General features: G+C 38.4%; 1 protein-coding gene across 1 annotated transcript; it reads right to left on the bottom strand.

Moving 5' to 3' along the window:
• Positions 1-299: 299 nt before the first annotated feature.
• Positions 300-13,466, bottom strand: LOC144653234 (uncharacterized). Its single transcript, XM_078513182.1, has 4 exons — positions 13,335-13,466; positions 10,266-10,652; positions 2,997-3,188; positions 300-1,632 (listed from the first exon to the last, which is right to left on the bottom strand). Exons 1-4 carry the CDS (start codon positions 13,444-13,446, stop codon positions 998-1,000), a joined length of 1,326 nt encoding a protein of 441 aa, XP_078369308.1. The 5' UTR covers positions 13,447-13,466; the 3' UTR covers positions 300-997.
• Between the last annotated feature and the right edge of the window lie 846 nt (positions 13,467-14,312).

Below are 14,312 nucleotides of genomic sequence, written 5' to 3'. Positions count from 1 at the left end.
AGCTATGTATTTAGGTCGTATAGGCTGCCAGTTGCAAGGAGTTTTACAATGACTCACTGCATGCTGAGTGCACAAACGAATTTCACTGATCAGTTTGTCGTCCTGTATTTTCAGTTTAAACGCGCTTTTTCTTTCTTCGCAAAACAAGTTCAGGAGGGATAAAGTAGTTTTGTTTTATCCCAAGGGAGGAGAAAGCATTTTAAAGTGGCGGAGTGATTGTCGGAAAACTTGAATTGAACCCCTATATAAAGGAGACCACGGCCTTGTGCGCCTACTGGCGCGATGAGAATTGATGATGATGATGATTAAGGAGACCAATCTGGGTATGGCTCCAGCTTTATTTGACCTCTTTAAATCCTTTAAGCTCCAAAATCAACATACAATTTCTCTTGACTGATCTCATACATTTGCTTATAATATAAGTTGGGAGAATTTGTTTAAAGATCAAAGCAATTTCCTTTTGTTGGTCATTTTATAAATTCTGGTAACCTTGTCTCTTGATTAAATATTGGTAATGTGAGGAGAAATCTGAAGTTGGTCACTCTTGGGACTTAAAGGATGAAAGATACTTTATAAAAACACTGATAGACAAACAAGACCTATAGTTATTTTATTTGTCCGCGTGCAGCCATATTTGGAGGGTAGAAACATTCGCAGTCCTTCCTGGAAACCCTGAGTGTAACCAAAACCCATAATTTTCACCTCTTAAAGGAGATGACAAGCATCCCTGATCCTTTCACATCGGAGTCCCCCCCCCCTCCCACTCCCCCACGAATAAAAGTGTAAATTAGAGGGATCGAAAATACTTTGTTATTTACAGTGACTGAAATAAACTACAAAAAATATACTGCAACCTTGGCTGTAGATGTGTTCTCGCTGTTGTTTTACTGCATTATCAAATAATTTCTATTGAAAGAAAATCATTTAGTGTATTCAAAATTATTGGCGCGGGACTTTAAGCTACGTTTTAACTATTTCAAGTAGTCTAATAAATTGTTCACGGAATTATCTCAAGGTAAGAGACTTCGTCCTCAGAGCAGTCTGGTTTTTCAGTGTTTTCCTGGTCACTTTCAATCATACCAGCTTGCTCGTCGTAATCAGTTGGTAACGCATGATATTCACGCGATGAACGTTTGCTTCCATCGCCTTGATAAGATTTGACGTCCACATACGACCCCTCGAATTTTTCTTCAGTCTCATTGTCCTGCCCGCTTTTATTCAGCGGATACTTGCCTTTGAACTCTCTGCTATCCTTTCTTCTTATGGCTAAACGTCTAGGGATGGGGAGATCTCCAGGCTTTGTGTACAGCGCCACGCATTGAGCTGAGTTTTCATTGTCTTTTGCTTGCGTAAACGTGTGGAATTTTGGATCTTCGTGGTTATTAGGCTCTTCAAAATGTACGCGCGTGTGATTAGCACCTCGGAGGTTATTTGCCTTTCCTTCCTGGTTTAGTATGGATCTTGTCTGCACGTCATAGTGAATGGCATTTACAGTGATGTCGCCGTTTTGTTTACGTGGTCTTTGTTTCAAGCGCCAAAGAAGGAAGCCGATGACGCAAATCAGGACCGCAATCACGCAAGCCAGCGGAATTACCGCAATAGTCCAATGGATAAATCCGGAAGGAGGTTGAACTAGAATCAAACAAACAATAAACTTTATTAGTATTTTATTATTCTCGCAACTATCAAATGGTCTACATTTTGTTTGTCCTATGAAATGTCGCCAGACCAATAACAAAATTTCGTACCTTAAACAGAGTGGAAAATTAAAGACGATTTTTTAATAGGCGACGTTAGCAAACAAAGAGTTACCGTGCTTGTTGTGAAAAGTAGAACTTAGGCTAACTTTGCACAGTAATTGCGGTAACAGAAAAAACAATAACATTCAGTCAGAGCGCGTTAGGTCTGGAGCTTGTGTGACAGTAAATTGTGTGACAATTCAAGTTAATCACGTTAATTTGCTAGGGTAACATTCATTTCCATGGGCTTAACTGCCAAAGGTCAAGTGGTTAGAAAAATTCTCGAAGGATTATCTCGGCAAACGACTCGTTTAGAATGTCTGACCATCAATGCCATTAGGCACCGGCGTTAAGGCCCTCTTACAAAGGGTTCTTTTTCTTTTCAAAGAATCATTGACGGTTTCTGACACTTTCTATAGAAGGAAGAGTGAACTGTTTGTTGAAAGCGCAAAAAAATATTTTTATGGGGGCCTCAATGGTAGGAATAAATCTGATAATTTTCCTGGATAATAAGTAAGAAAGAGATCGGTTTTTAAAGTACTTTCATTCCAAGCATAGTTCAAAAATTATCTTGTGGTTTCGCGTTTTGATTATTGATATCTTTTGTTTGTTTAACGGCCTAACGCCTTTTTAATTTGTGGAATTTCATTTTAATCACTTCAAGTCTACTTCCCCAAAAAAAAGAAATGTATCCTTTTAGCGGACAAGGAGTACTGCCTGCTCGCCATAATTAATACATTGGTTAAAATGTTAAGTCATGTAATGTTTTTTTTTTGCTGAATTCAAAATCCAACACAAAGTTTTCTTAGAATAAAATAAAATACTCTGCATTCTTAGTTGTTGTGACACTGCATGACTCAGTATAAGTCGCAAATTAGTTTTTCTGCGAAATTATAACAGTCCCGTTATCTGTTTTGGCAGTGTGTTGAATACAGGCGTCTATCTTTGATGGGACAAGAGCCTTCTTACGTGCAATCGTTGATGTGTTGTAAATACACCAGCATTAAATTGATTAGTTTTGTTTGTGTCCGTCTATTTTTTTTCGCCAGCTATGCTGCCAGCTAAACAGGCTTTTCGTATCGAAGGTCCGAATGCATATTTGAAAACGTAGACAATCCCCATGATATAATTGTCATTACAGATATTATGTTTTAATAATTAACCTGTCTAATACCAGTTGGCCGAGTTGGCGAAAAACAAACGACATTAAGCAGGATAAAATAGCTTCTTACGATCACAGTGTCCCATATTTCTTACCTTTTTCAACCATGATGACTGTTTTACTGGATTTAGTAGCTCGTGTTAAAGCTCTTCTTTCAGTCGTTATGGGGTTTCTTCTCTGAGGTTGTGGTGTCGAACTGCTCAGCGTGTTTGATGTTGATGTAGTTGTTTTAAATTCCGCTGTTATTTTCTCTGGACCCTTGCAGAGTAAGCTACTTCTCGGGCAATCTGTGGAAAAAGTTAAAGAATGAATTAAATTTATAGGCGCGGTGTTAAAAATTCCACAGGGTTTGGTTCGGTATTATGATCTTCCCCTGTTACGCCTGTCTCCCTTTTTTCCGAGTGTGATTTCTCCTTCGACATTTCTTTTTCCTACTTTTCAAAATAGATTTTTAAAAATAGCTGTGCTTTATTAAATATCGAGCAAAAAGGATTGATTCTAAGGTTTTTATTTGTTCGAAAGGAGTCTGGAATCAACCGAGGGTAGCTGCATTGTTTTTTACACGAGGTGATTTAACAACAACCCATGAAAGATTTAGTTTTTATTAACGTTGTATAGATCCACTTGTTTGCGAACTTGAGCAATTGAACGTTAACAAATCGCAAAACTCTTAGTTCAATAATTAAGCGTGGACCGAATTGAAGTGGACAGAATTTGCTGCAAGTAAAAGAATTCGTAAAAACCTTGAAATAACATGTAAAGTCTAAATTCTTTTTTCAACGGAACTCCTCGTTATTTCCTTTTCTTGGACATTTTTCCGAGTCATATTTTTTAAGCCCGGATAGAAAAGTTGGGTTGGGCTGGGCGTGGGCTTAACGCCCCGTAACAAATGCAGCAACAACAACGCGGTAAAAACAAACAAACAAACAAACAACACAGTTCGGAATTAACAGTAGACATGAGAGGCCACTAACTGTTTTAAATGCAAATGGCCACACGAAGCACGAAGATCTATGCTGTTTTTCCATACTGAATCTTTCGTAGTAGACAAGAGATACACGTGTTTGGGCTCACTTGAAATGCAAATAAGACAATTTGACATGCAAGGCTAGCACTGAACTGATCTCGAAAGTAATTCGCGTATGCTTTGTTTTTTTTTATTACTACGCTTAGTGATTGGCTTAAAAAAACTCTTGTCACTTTCTTAACCAATCAGAAGTAAACCAAAACCAATCCCGATTTCCTAATACTCTTTTTCCCGCCCTTTGTTACATGTAAGGGGAGCAGGGTTGGCGCAGTGGTGAGAGCGCTCCGGTTTTCCTCCTTTCGCAAAAACCAACACTTCCAAATTCCAATTCAATCTGGAATCAGTGGGATCAAGAAGAGCCACTTTGTGGAAGATTCCACTTGAAATTCTCATTATTATTCCCATTATTATTTTTATGTATTTGCTTCAAGTTTTGATTGGTTCACTGGGTTGCCTGTGTCCTTTGTGAATGGCCACAGCATATTACCTTGGCTTTGGTTTTACGACACTTTCAGTTGAAACCGCTCTAGTACTTATACTTTACACTTATTTATTTCATACATACTGAGATTTACAGTTAGAATTGATCTGTTGAAAACACGGTTCGGAAATTCTCGCAGCCAATGACAACGGCGAAACGACTTTCTCACACGTGAGAAACCCGTTTCGTCCAATCAGAAAGCGGCTGTCAAAACGCATCAACATTTTCAATGAACGTGGTAGCTTTGTCGATGGCGCTAGCTTTTTCACTGTTTGAAAGTTATCGCTTGCAGGGTTTTTGGCCTTTCGCAGTATATTTTTGGACGGTTTAAAACGTTCTCATTTAACAACTATGGCTGAATCTTCTGGCAATAGCTTTAAACCATTAAGTAAACCCATCGAAGAATATATTACAGAGCAGGAAAACAAAAACACTCGAGCAAAAACGCAGCGGGTCGAGTGAGCGGGATGTGAAGCTGCTTTCTACATTTCTGCTGGAGAAAAACGAACAATGAAAAATTGAAGAAATCCAACCAGAAGAGCTCAGCCGTTACCTTAGTGAATTCATTCTTAGTGTGAAAAGAAAAGATGGCCAAGACTATGAACCATCGAGCCTTCGAGGGTTGTTCTCAAGTTTTAACCGGTATTTATAAAGAGAACGCAAATACTCAGCGAGTATTATCGAAGACACTGTGTTTGATCAAGCAAGAAAATGTCTGGAAGCTCGCAGCAAACAACTGAAAAATGAAGGCAAAGGGAACAAACCCAACGCAGCCGAAGCTTTGACTGATGTGGAGGAAAACGTTCTTTTCGAGAAGAATTTACTGGGAATCTCAAATGCCGAAGCTTTGCTAATCACAGTCTGGCTTTTCAATTCGGTGCATTTTGGTTTGAGAGGCTGTGAAGAACATGGGCAGATGACTTGGGGCGACGTGGAACTTCACATGGAAGCCGACGGAACTGAATACCTAGAGTATCCTGAACGTCAAGCGAAAACTAAAACGTGAGCTGAACTTCGAAATGTCAGAGCTGTTAAACTGAAGGCCTTCGCAACACCAAACGGTCCACCCAAAAGAATCCAGTTGCCGTTTACAAAATTTATTCCGAAAAAGACTGACGCGATGAATAAACCTGTGCGCCATTGCCTGGAGCAAGTGTATTTAGCGGAGCCGTGTTTAATGGAGGACACTTTAACATTTCTATAAACACAGTAAGTCAGTCGCCTAATGCGTACTCAGCAACAAGAAACACACCTCAAGCGTGTTAAACGATTTTAATTCTTCATGAATACCCTCCCTTCATACACAACGTAGTCTTAGTTCTATTTCTGTTCTTTTTGTCTTTTGGTTTTGTTTCTTTCGTTTTCTTTTTTCTTTGCTACCGGGTCTTTATCGCGTGGTTTGTATTTTAAATAAAAAATAAGTGCTGATGATCTTTCCCTCCGCTCTTCTTTCTGTCAACCTCTGCGTAAAACCTACCGCACTTTCCTAGTAATCTATATTTTATACTTACCTACCAGCTGGATTCTCGCAAATAATCCGGCGAGAATATCTCCCCGCACTCCTTTAAAAAGTCCTTTAGTACCCGGGGATAGTCTCTGGCCTCACCCGTAAGGGGCACCATGTTGAGGCTGCCCTGACTGCCAGCGATCAAAGGTCAGCGGATTTCCACTCACCCAAGTCCAGTTTCCCGCCACCGTGGCGTTGAAGCGCAAGCCGATGTGCCAGTCATTGTTGAACATGTTTGTCAGGTTTTGCAGTATCTTTGTGACCTGAACTCACGTTCGGTTTCCATAGAGACGAGGTCTCCTCCGATGTATTGGCAGGACTGTCTGGCTGCGGTCCATGTGAGGCCGTCCGCGTGAAATGAGTAACATGAACAGTTCATGGGCGCCACTAAAAATTCATTATCAAAACGAATGTTAGATTGACCGTGAAAGAAAATTAAGTTTATACTCAGAATATATATATATTTGCAGATTGTCGGAAACTGGTACTAGTGTAGCAGCTCTAGTAAGCTTGTAACTCTACTGGTCCTCTAGTGTAGCAGTTGCTATTGTTTTTGGGGCTCGGAGCATGTTCCTGTGTGTCTGAGCTAGAGGGTAACGAGCGCTACTTTTGTGCCTTCTCAAAAATCTTCATTAAGTGCATACAATCTGTATGCCGGAAAGAGTTCTCGGTTCAAAAAAGTTATCGGTTCGGGCTGTAATTTACCTGAAATCTTTCACAGCTGGACATACTTGAGTATCAAGACCTGAGCGGTCCTGAGCAAGTCAACTCTTGATAATTCGTTAATCTCTTCCTTCCTCTTTTCAAAAACAACTTAAAGCTATCTGTAACTACCTTTAGACCTGTATACTGAATGCTTTAGATGTAATTCGTTCCTCGCCCCATCTTTGAAACGTTTTTCTATTTATTTTGCCCTCATGTTGCTTTTCTTGGGTATTTGGCGTGGTAAAATTTGAGATGGTTTACATTAGAGTTCGACTTTAAAATTTCATTTTTAGGCGTTTTATTTGTATGGGCACACAGACTCTCAAGTCCATCTTCGATTTTTTTCCGTCTTCTTCTCTGACTGCTCTCTCCTTTTTCCTTTCTGGCCTAAGGTCTCTAATCTTTATCCGCTCGTCTTTTTAGAGATACCTTTTTGTTGGAGGTGGACTAGTATTCTCTTTTCCAATAGAGGTTACGAAATCTAACCTGTCTCCGTCACCCTGTTTTTCTGGTCGGCGGTGACTGTTCGAGTGGGGCATAGGCTAATAGCTCCACTTATACGGCGCGGAATAAAGTAATAAATAGATTAAATAACGCGATTTTTTATTTTTCCTCTTTTTTCATTTTTATTCTTCTTCTTAGGGCATTATTCATTAAAAGCTTATATTCTTCTCTCGAGGTGTCATAAATTTATTTTTCTTTTTTATTTTAAATTCTCCCGAGCTTAGCTATTATAAACATATTTGGCCTGTTTATATTAGGTGTAGAACTTTATATATTCTAAAATCCCTACTATTAAAAATTTTATTTTTTATTTTTTTTTTATTTGGAAGATTTTAATTTTATTTAACTAAATAATTATTATTATTTATTCGGTTCCCCTTCGGCCTTCTAAAAGTCGTACGTCGCTTTCGTTTTTTTTAACTAACCTTTATATCTACCCAATCACGGGCGGGCTATATACAAGCTTTTTATTTTTCCTACTTCTTACTTGCGCGTGAGCAAACACGAAACGCAACTTTTTCTTTCTTCCCTTATTTTATCCGCACGTTGAGAATTGTGCTTTTCACACGTTTTAAATTTTTTTTCTTTTCTTCTGTGTTCTTAATTTAACTTTCATAACGGGGTCACGGGCTTGATTTATTATCGCACCAGCCCTTTAATTTCTATTTATTTCTTCCTTTCCTTCTCTAAAAAAACCTCTTTACTGCCTTCTATTTTTAATCATTTATTATTTTTGATTATTTATACAGGGTATATATTATACAGTTGCGTGACCACAATACGTTTTTCTCACCTTGTACCGCGTGACGAGATCACTTCTTTTATCTTTCTCTTGGTTATCAACTGCTTGCGCTGGGGCTATCCTTTTTCTTTTCACCCTTCCCCTTTTTTTTTTTTCTCCTCCCTTATCTTATCCTGCCACTACTTTTTTTGTCTTTTTCTTTTATCTCTTTTACGCCTTAACTGAACTTTCTACACGCTTCTTTTCCGTTGTCTTATTATTATTAACTAATACTGGGGAGCTGGAGTCCCGATATATACGGAATCTCCTTTTCTTTCCCATCTCTCTTATTTCCCCTTTTTTTCTTATTTTTTTATTTTCTCTCCTAAAACTTTTATTTAGAGTATTACTCACTCTGTTGGGTTTCCTTAGGACTGCCGGTTTTCCTCCTCGTCATTTGGCGCGTGGAGTTCAATATTGACTCTGACGATTCTCTTACTTTGGCTTCCTAAACTCAATTGCACTCTCTTGGACTTTTTACTTATCTTCGGGCTTATTATATTCTTGTTTATTTTTTTTTGTTTCCTTTTCTTTTCACTACTGGAGGACTGTATTTCCATTTTTTATTTATTTCTTTTATCTTGATTTTAATCTTCCTTTTATTTCGAACCCTTTACATGGATTATAGGCTGAAAGTGCCTGCCAGTACTATAACAATTCTGTACTTTCTTTTATTAAAAAGTTGCAATAAAAGCAATACTATAGTGAATATTTTTAAATATATATTTATTTATTTTTTTGTATTACTTTTTATTGACATTTATTTATTAATTAGAAACGTGATGTGTATATTTTTGGAAAAATACTCGCTAAAGACGGACTTATTTTCTTGGAGGGGGGGGGGGAGAAATTTCCTTGCAAACTTTTTTTTTTTAGTTTATCACCCCTGCAAACATTTTTTTCGATTCTTATATTTTTTGATTCGTTTTTCAATTTTTTTTCTTTCCGCCTGTTTTTCTTTTTTTCCCCCCCTCCTTTCCGTCCCTAATCCCATTCGGGGATACGCTATCCCTGGATCCCTTCCGGTGGATAATGATTTCTGTTTAGGTAGCGATATCCGGCCCATTTTCGGTGGATCGCTATCCATAGGTATATCGGTCGTAGTGTATATGTTTTTTCTTCCACTGGCGATATCGGGTGGAGCGTTCCTCTGGCCTGGTAAATGATACTCTAACTGACGTTTTCTTATATCGGGTGTTTACTGTAATTTGCGTGCTCAGGCTTATTCATCTATATCAAAGGGAAAGAAATGATATGTACAAAGCTGTACAGTTTCTTACGGACGTATATTCCTGCGGTCCACACATCTTTTGCTTTCAGGAAGCGTTTTTCCTCTCTGTCCGTTTTTTATTTTTTCGGTTCCCTTTTCTCGTCTCGTCGTCTCATCCACTGGGGGGCCTCGGAGCTGACGGCTATGGATGGAATTCACTACAATAAAATGGGATGATGGGATTTGGCATACTACTTGTATGGTTTGGGCAATTCTGGGACATGTTCCTCCCCACCTTCAGACGCTCACTGAGTATAGACACAGCCTAAGGTTACACTTATTGCGTTATAGAATTTGGTGCTTAACCCGCTGATATCGAATGTTGCTCGTCGCTATAATGAAATGGTGCTGAGGTATTCACGTTATCTGTGATATAACGTCAACACTCACTTAGTTCAAAAAAAGCTATACATAAATGTTAAAGTGTATTTTTGTTATGTCTGACTGATTAGACAATCGTTTGGTTTCGTTCTTTGATCGGATAGGTCTATATCTCACTGTGCAGTCTAGGTGTCAATCCTGGAAGTAAAAAAAATGTCAGTAGTAGTATTGAAAAAGTAGAGTTACGTCTTTTTAGTGACAAACGTGTTTCAAGTAATTTCTAACTGAAAAAAGTCTCCTTCTCTTTCTTTTTTCTTATTTTAAAGAGTAGATGCATGAGCTTCCCGCTCGTCAAGGGTTTCGCGTTAAAGAGAGTTGCGCTGAATTTTAGAGCGTCTTTTCCCCGGTACCATTTCATAATCACTAGTTGATCACGCTTTACGTTATTACTTTTATAAATAGGATAACGCGAGAGAGCGATTGCCTCACAGTACTCAGTACAGAACACTCAAACTTTCCTTAGCTTGTCTACACTTTCTCGCAACTTAGTTCCCCTCTCTCGAATAACATACCTTTTTATTTCTTTTTTCCTTGCCACCATTTCCTAGCAACTTCTCGTTCCGCATGTTTAACGCCGGCTACTGTAAAAAGGAAAAAAACAATAACAATAACCAAATGCATCCACTAATAGTTGCCGTTGTTTATATACTTGAACCATTATGGTTCTCATTGAGATTCATATACGAAGCAAAGTATACATATACCCACCAGCTGGATTCTCGCAAATAAATCCGGCGAGAATATCTCCCCGCACTCCTTTAAAAAGTCCTTTAGTACCCGGGGAATAGTCTCTGGCCATCACCACGTAAGGGGCACCATGTTGAGGCTGCCCTGGCTGCCAGCGATCAAAGGTCAGCGGCTTTCCACTCAACCAAGTCCAGTTTCCCGCCACCGTGGCGTTCAAGTGCAAGCCGATGTGCCAATCATTGTTGAACAAGTTTGTCAGGTTTTGCACGTGATCTTTGATGAACTGCAACTCACGTTCGGTTTCCATAGAGACGAGGTCTCCTCCGATGTATTGGCAGGACTGTCTGGCTGCGGTCCATGTGAGGCCGTCCGCGTGAAATGAGTAACATGAACAGTTCATGGGCGCCACTGAAAATTCATTGTCAAAACGAATGTTAAATTGACCGATGAAAGCAAAATTAAGTTTATACTCCAGAATATAGTATATATTTGCAGATTGTCGGAAACTGGTACTAGTGTAGCAGCTCTAGTAAGCTTGTAACTCTACTGGTCCTCTAGTGTAGCAGTTGCTATTATTTTTGGGGCTCGAGGCATTGTTCCTGGTGTTTGTTCCATCTCGGTTCAAGACAAAGTTATGCTGCGTTTTCGGGCTGTAATGAATTTCACCTGGAAAATATACTGAAATTCCACAGCTGGACAATACTTGAAGATATCAAGGACCTGAGCGGTCCTGAGCAAGTCAACTCTTGATATCGTTAACTCAGTCTTCCTTGCCTCTTTTCAAAAACAACTTAAAAGCCATATCTGTAACTACCATTAGACCTGTATACTGAATGCTTTAGATGTAATTCGTTCCTCGCCCCATCTTTGAAACGTTTTTCTATTCATATTTTTGCCCTCATGATTGCTTTTCTTGGGTATTTGGCGTGGTATAAAATTAAGAAAACTATTGAGATGGTTTACATTTGAGTCCGACTGTTAAAAAGCTTTTGAAATATGTTAAGAATTAATGGAATATTAAGCGTGACATTTCCAATTGCAAAATGTAAACAAGAATGTCATCAGCAATAAAACCAAATTGGATTAACCGGATTAGTCGCCGTTTATTATGATATGATCATTTACATGTACCGGAAGGGCTGTGACGAAACGAGGACTCTCGAAACGTCCATCTTTCCGCGACAATGATAATCTTTTGTTTGATCACGAAGAGTCTAGTCTAGAAACATGCTCTGTAAACTGTGGCTCTCATCCTTTGTAATAGATGCACAACAACTTACACTCATTCAAGTGGCTTAAAGAGGTCCAAAGAATCCTTACAAGACTTTAATTAAAAACAGGTCCGCTAACAGTCTTTTTAGAAACTACCTTATTATGGGAAATTAACGCTTTTTTTAAATAAGTGGTATTTGAAATTAACGCGACGTTATAAACTAACGAGAATTGAAGAAAAAATACTTTCCAATAAAGGAAATTAACGCGAAAGAGGTGGTAACATTTCAAAATGAAGGAAAATAACGCGACGAACGCAAAGAAAAGAAATCTGGTTGAGTCAACAGGAACAAGTTTTTTCAACACTGCGTTTAATCCGAAACGTAGAGGTTAAGCGAAGGAATCTGACCGCCTCGAGTGTTCTTCACAGTTTCAGTGCTACCGGCAGATTTTCACCCTGATGAAATAATGCTTTTTCGTAGGAGTCAAGAACGGCTGGACTGTATCGAGAAATTGGGGCCAAAAAATGATGTAAGGCCATGGAAATTAACGCTCCACTTAATTAACGGCGCGGAAGTTAACGTTAACAACAATTAACGCGACTTAAATTAACGCGAATTTTTTAATTTCGCGTTAATTTCATGAAGCGCCGTTTATTTCCTATAATAAGGTAATAGCTTTGTTCACTTTTAGCAATATCCTAGTTCAAGCCTGGTATAAGCCATGTAGGTTGTAGACCGACTTAACATTGTATATGACCAGTAAAGACAAGTATATGACCACAAGAAAGCTTAGATAAACTTCCGCAGTTTCGGTTTCGACGTCTAGAGTGTGTCATGCGCACACGTGCAAGTTGCGGAAGTTGTGTCAAATCAGAACTTTTCCAATATTTTCTTATATGGATTGAGGAATTTGTAAAATGTCTGCCCGCAGCTGTAGCTATAATAAAACACAATAGTTTGGCCTGTTTAGAGGATAGATTGATAGGTAGATAGGAACTTTATTTAAGTATCAAGACCTCATAGCCTGGGAAAATCCCATACTAATTTGGGAACAGAAAGTAAATGCATAGAAAAATAATAGTGTCTAATATTAATCTAAGATCTAATAATCTAATAGTCTAGTAATTCTGATAACGGAAGATTTTGAAATACATTTCAGAATAAATATCAACGCTAAAAGTACATGAAGTCTAGTAATTAAATTAAAATATAAATAAATTATAATGAGCAGAAGGTACAACCCTTGCGGCCATCATCCATCAGCAAAGATACGTACGTCGCATTTACGCATCTTGTTTTTAACTGAAACTTTATGATACTGACACCGACAAAACCGCACGGGCGGGCTAATATACGGAAAGAGCTATTTTTAGTATTTCGTTTCCTACTATACTTACTTGGTGCGTGAAGCAAAACACGGAAACGCAAGCTTTTTCTTTCTATTAATTATACAACCTGGTATTTTATGCCGCAAACGTTGAGCAAATTAATAAATTGTGCTTTTCACGACGTCAATGTATCAGAATTTTGAACTACATTTCTTGCAGTGAATAGTCTTAATTTACACTTTCAGTAACGAGGGTCACGGGCTTGATTTAAATATGAATCGCACCCAGACCTCGTTTTAATCACTTTCCATTAAAAATTTATTTCTTGCCTTTCCATTCTCCAAAAAGAACAAAAAACCGCTCTTGAATAGGAAAGACACACGAGTGCCCCATCGAATACTTATTTGAATTACCGACAGAAATAGATTAACTCTACAAATCTTAATGTTATAAACTGAAGAATAAAAGTGATATTATTTATACCAGGGTAATAAATAAGCTTATACAGGTATGTGCGTGACCACGAACAATTGAAACGTTTTTCTCACCTTCTATCGCGAATGAAAGACCGAGAACAAATCCAAGCAGAAACGTTGTGTCCATTATGCCTCTGTGTGATATGAATGCTTTCAGTTTCAAGTTCTTGTGAATGTCATTCATTTAAAGCATGGACCAGTATTTTTGTGCCAACACTTTCGAGTACTTTCGAGATTCCATATCCGGTTCGTTTGTAGGCGTTGGTTAAAAGGTCAAAATTTTTACACGTATATATAAGGCTTGGCGCTGGAGCCAGTGATCCTTGAAAGATCAAAATAATATCATGTGTCTTGTGGTCACACCGCTGTCACACCCTTGATATTTTGTACGTAAGGACAATGTTCACTCCTCGGCCTTACATGCTGTGACAAGTATCCTCCGCCACATCGGTATTTACTTTGTGTTTGTGGTAACCATGCTTTTGTGATCTTTTATGCTCTTATTAAGGGAATGCGCCTTAACTGAACTTTGAATTATCTCCTACAGTTACGTTACTAGTCACGCACGATTGTATTAAACTACTAACGTCAGTTAAGCTCAGCGCTATGAATCACACTTACTGCAAGCATAGAGTATATAGTGACAAAAATGTTAGTTTTCAACTGGAACGATACTGAGGCGGAGCATTGGAGGGAGTCAGACATGCCGATATAAGACATATAACGAAGATATAACGGAAACTCGTTTTCCTGTCGTGCGGAAAATGATCACGACATTTTGAAGTTTCTCCATTTCCGTGTACAGATTTCCCACACATACTGGATATGCTCTCGAAACAGTATATTCGCCCACGGCTTGGAACTGCATCCGTCTATCCATAAAGAAATAAAACTTGTTTCTAGTTTAGATTCGCAGCTTCTGTTTGAATTTTTTGTATGGTTTTGATTATTTTGGACTCTATTTTGTCACGTTAACAAATTTTTAACAGTATTAATTTATGCAAGGAAGGAAATTTTATCATATTTTGATGTGTGTCACCTCCGTTCAAG

Source organism: Oculina patagonica, chromosome 5, assembly GCF_052425735.1.
Source record: "Oculina patagonica isolate OP01 chromosome 5, crgOcupat, whole genome shotgun sequence".
Taxonomy (NCBI): domain Eukaryota; kingdom Metazoa; phylum Cnidaria; class Anthozoa; order Scleractinia; family Oculinidae; genus Oculina; species Oculina patagonica.
The sequence above is the reverse complement of the archived record's forward strand: the minus strand, read 5'-3'. Positions and strand labels throughout refer to the sequence as shown.

Excerpts from the sequence above, each read along its gene's own strand:
- LOC144653234 (XM_078513182.1), bottom strand. The coding sequence starts at position 13,446 with ATGAATGACATTCACAAGAACTTGAAACTGAAAGCATTCATATCACAC. Across the intron at positions 10,653-13,334 it reads TCTTTCATTCGCGATAGAAG|TGGCGCCCATGAACTGTTCA; the intron begins GTGAGAAAAACG and ends ATGAATTTTCAG. Across the intron at positions 3,189-10,265 it reads TATTTGCGAGAATCCAGCTG|ATTGCCCGAGAAGTAGCTTA; the intron begins GTGGGTATATGT and ends CTTTTTCCACAG.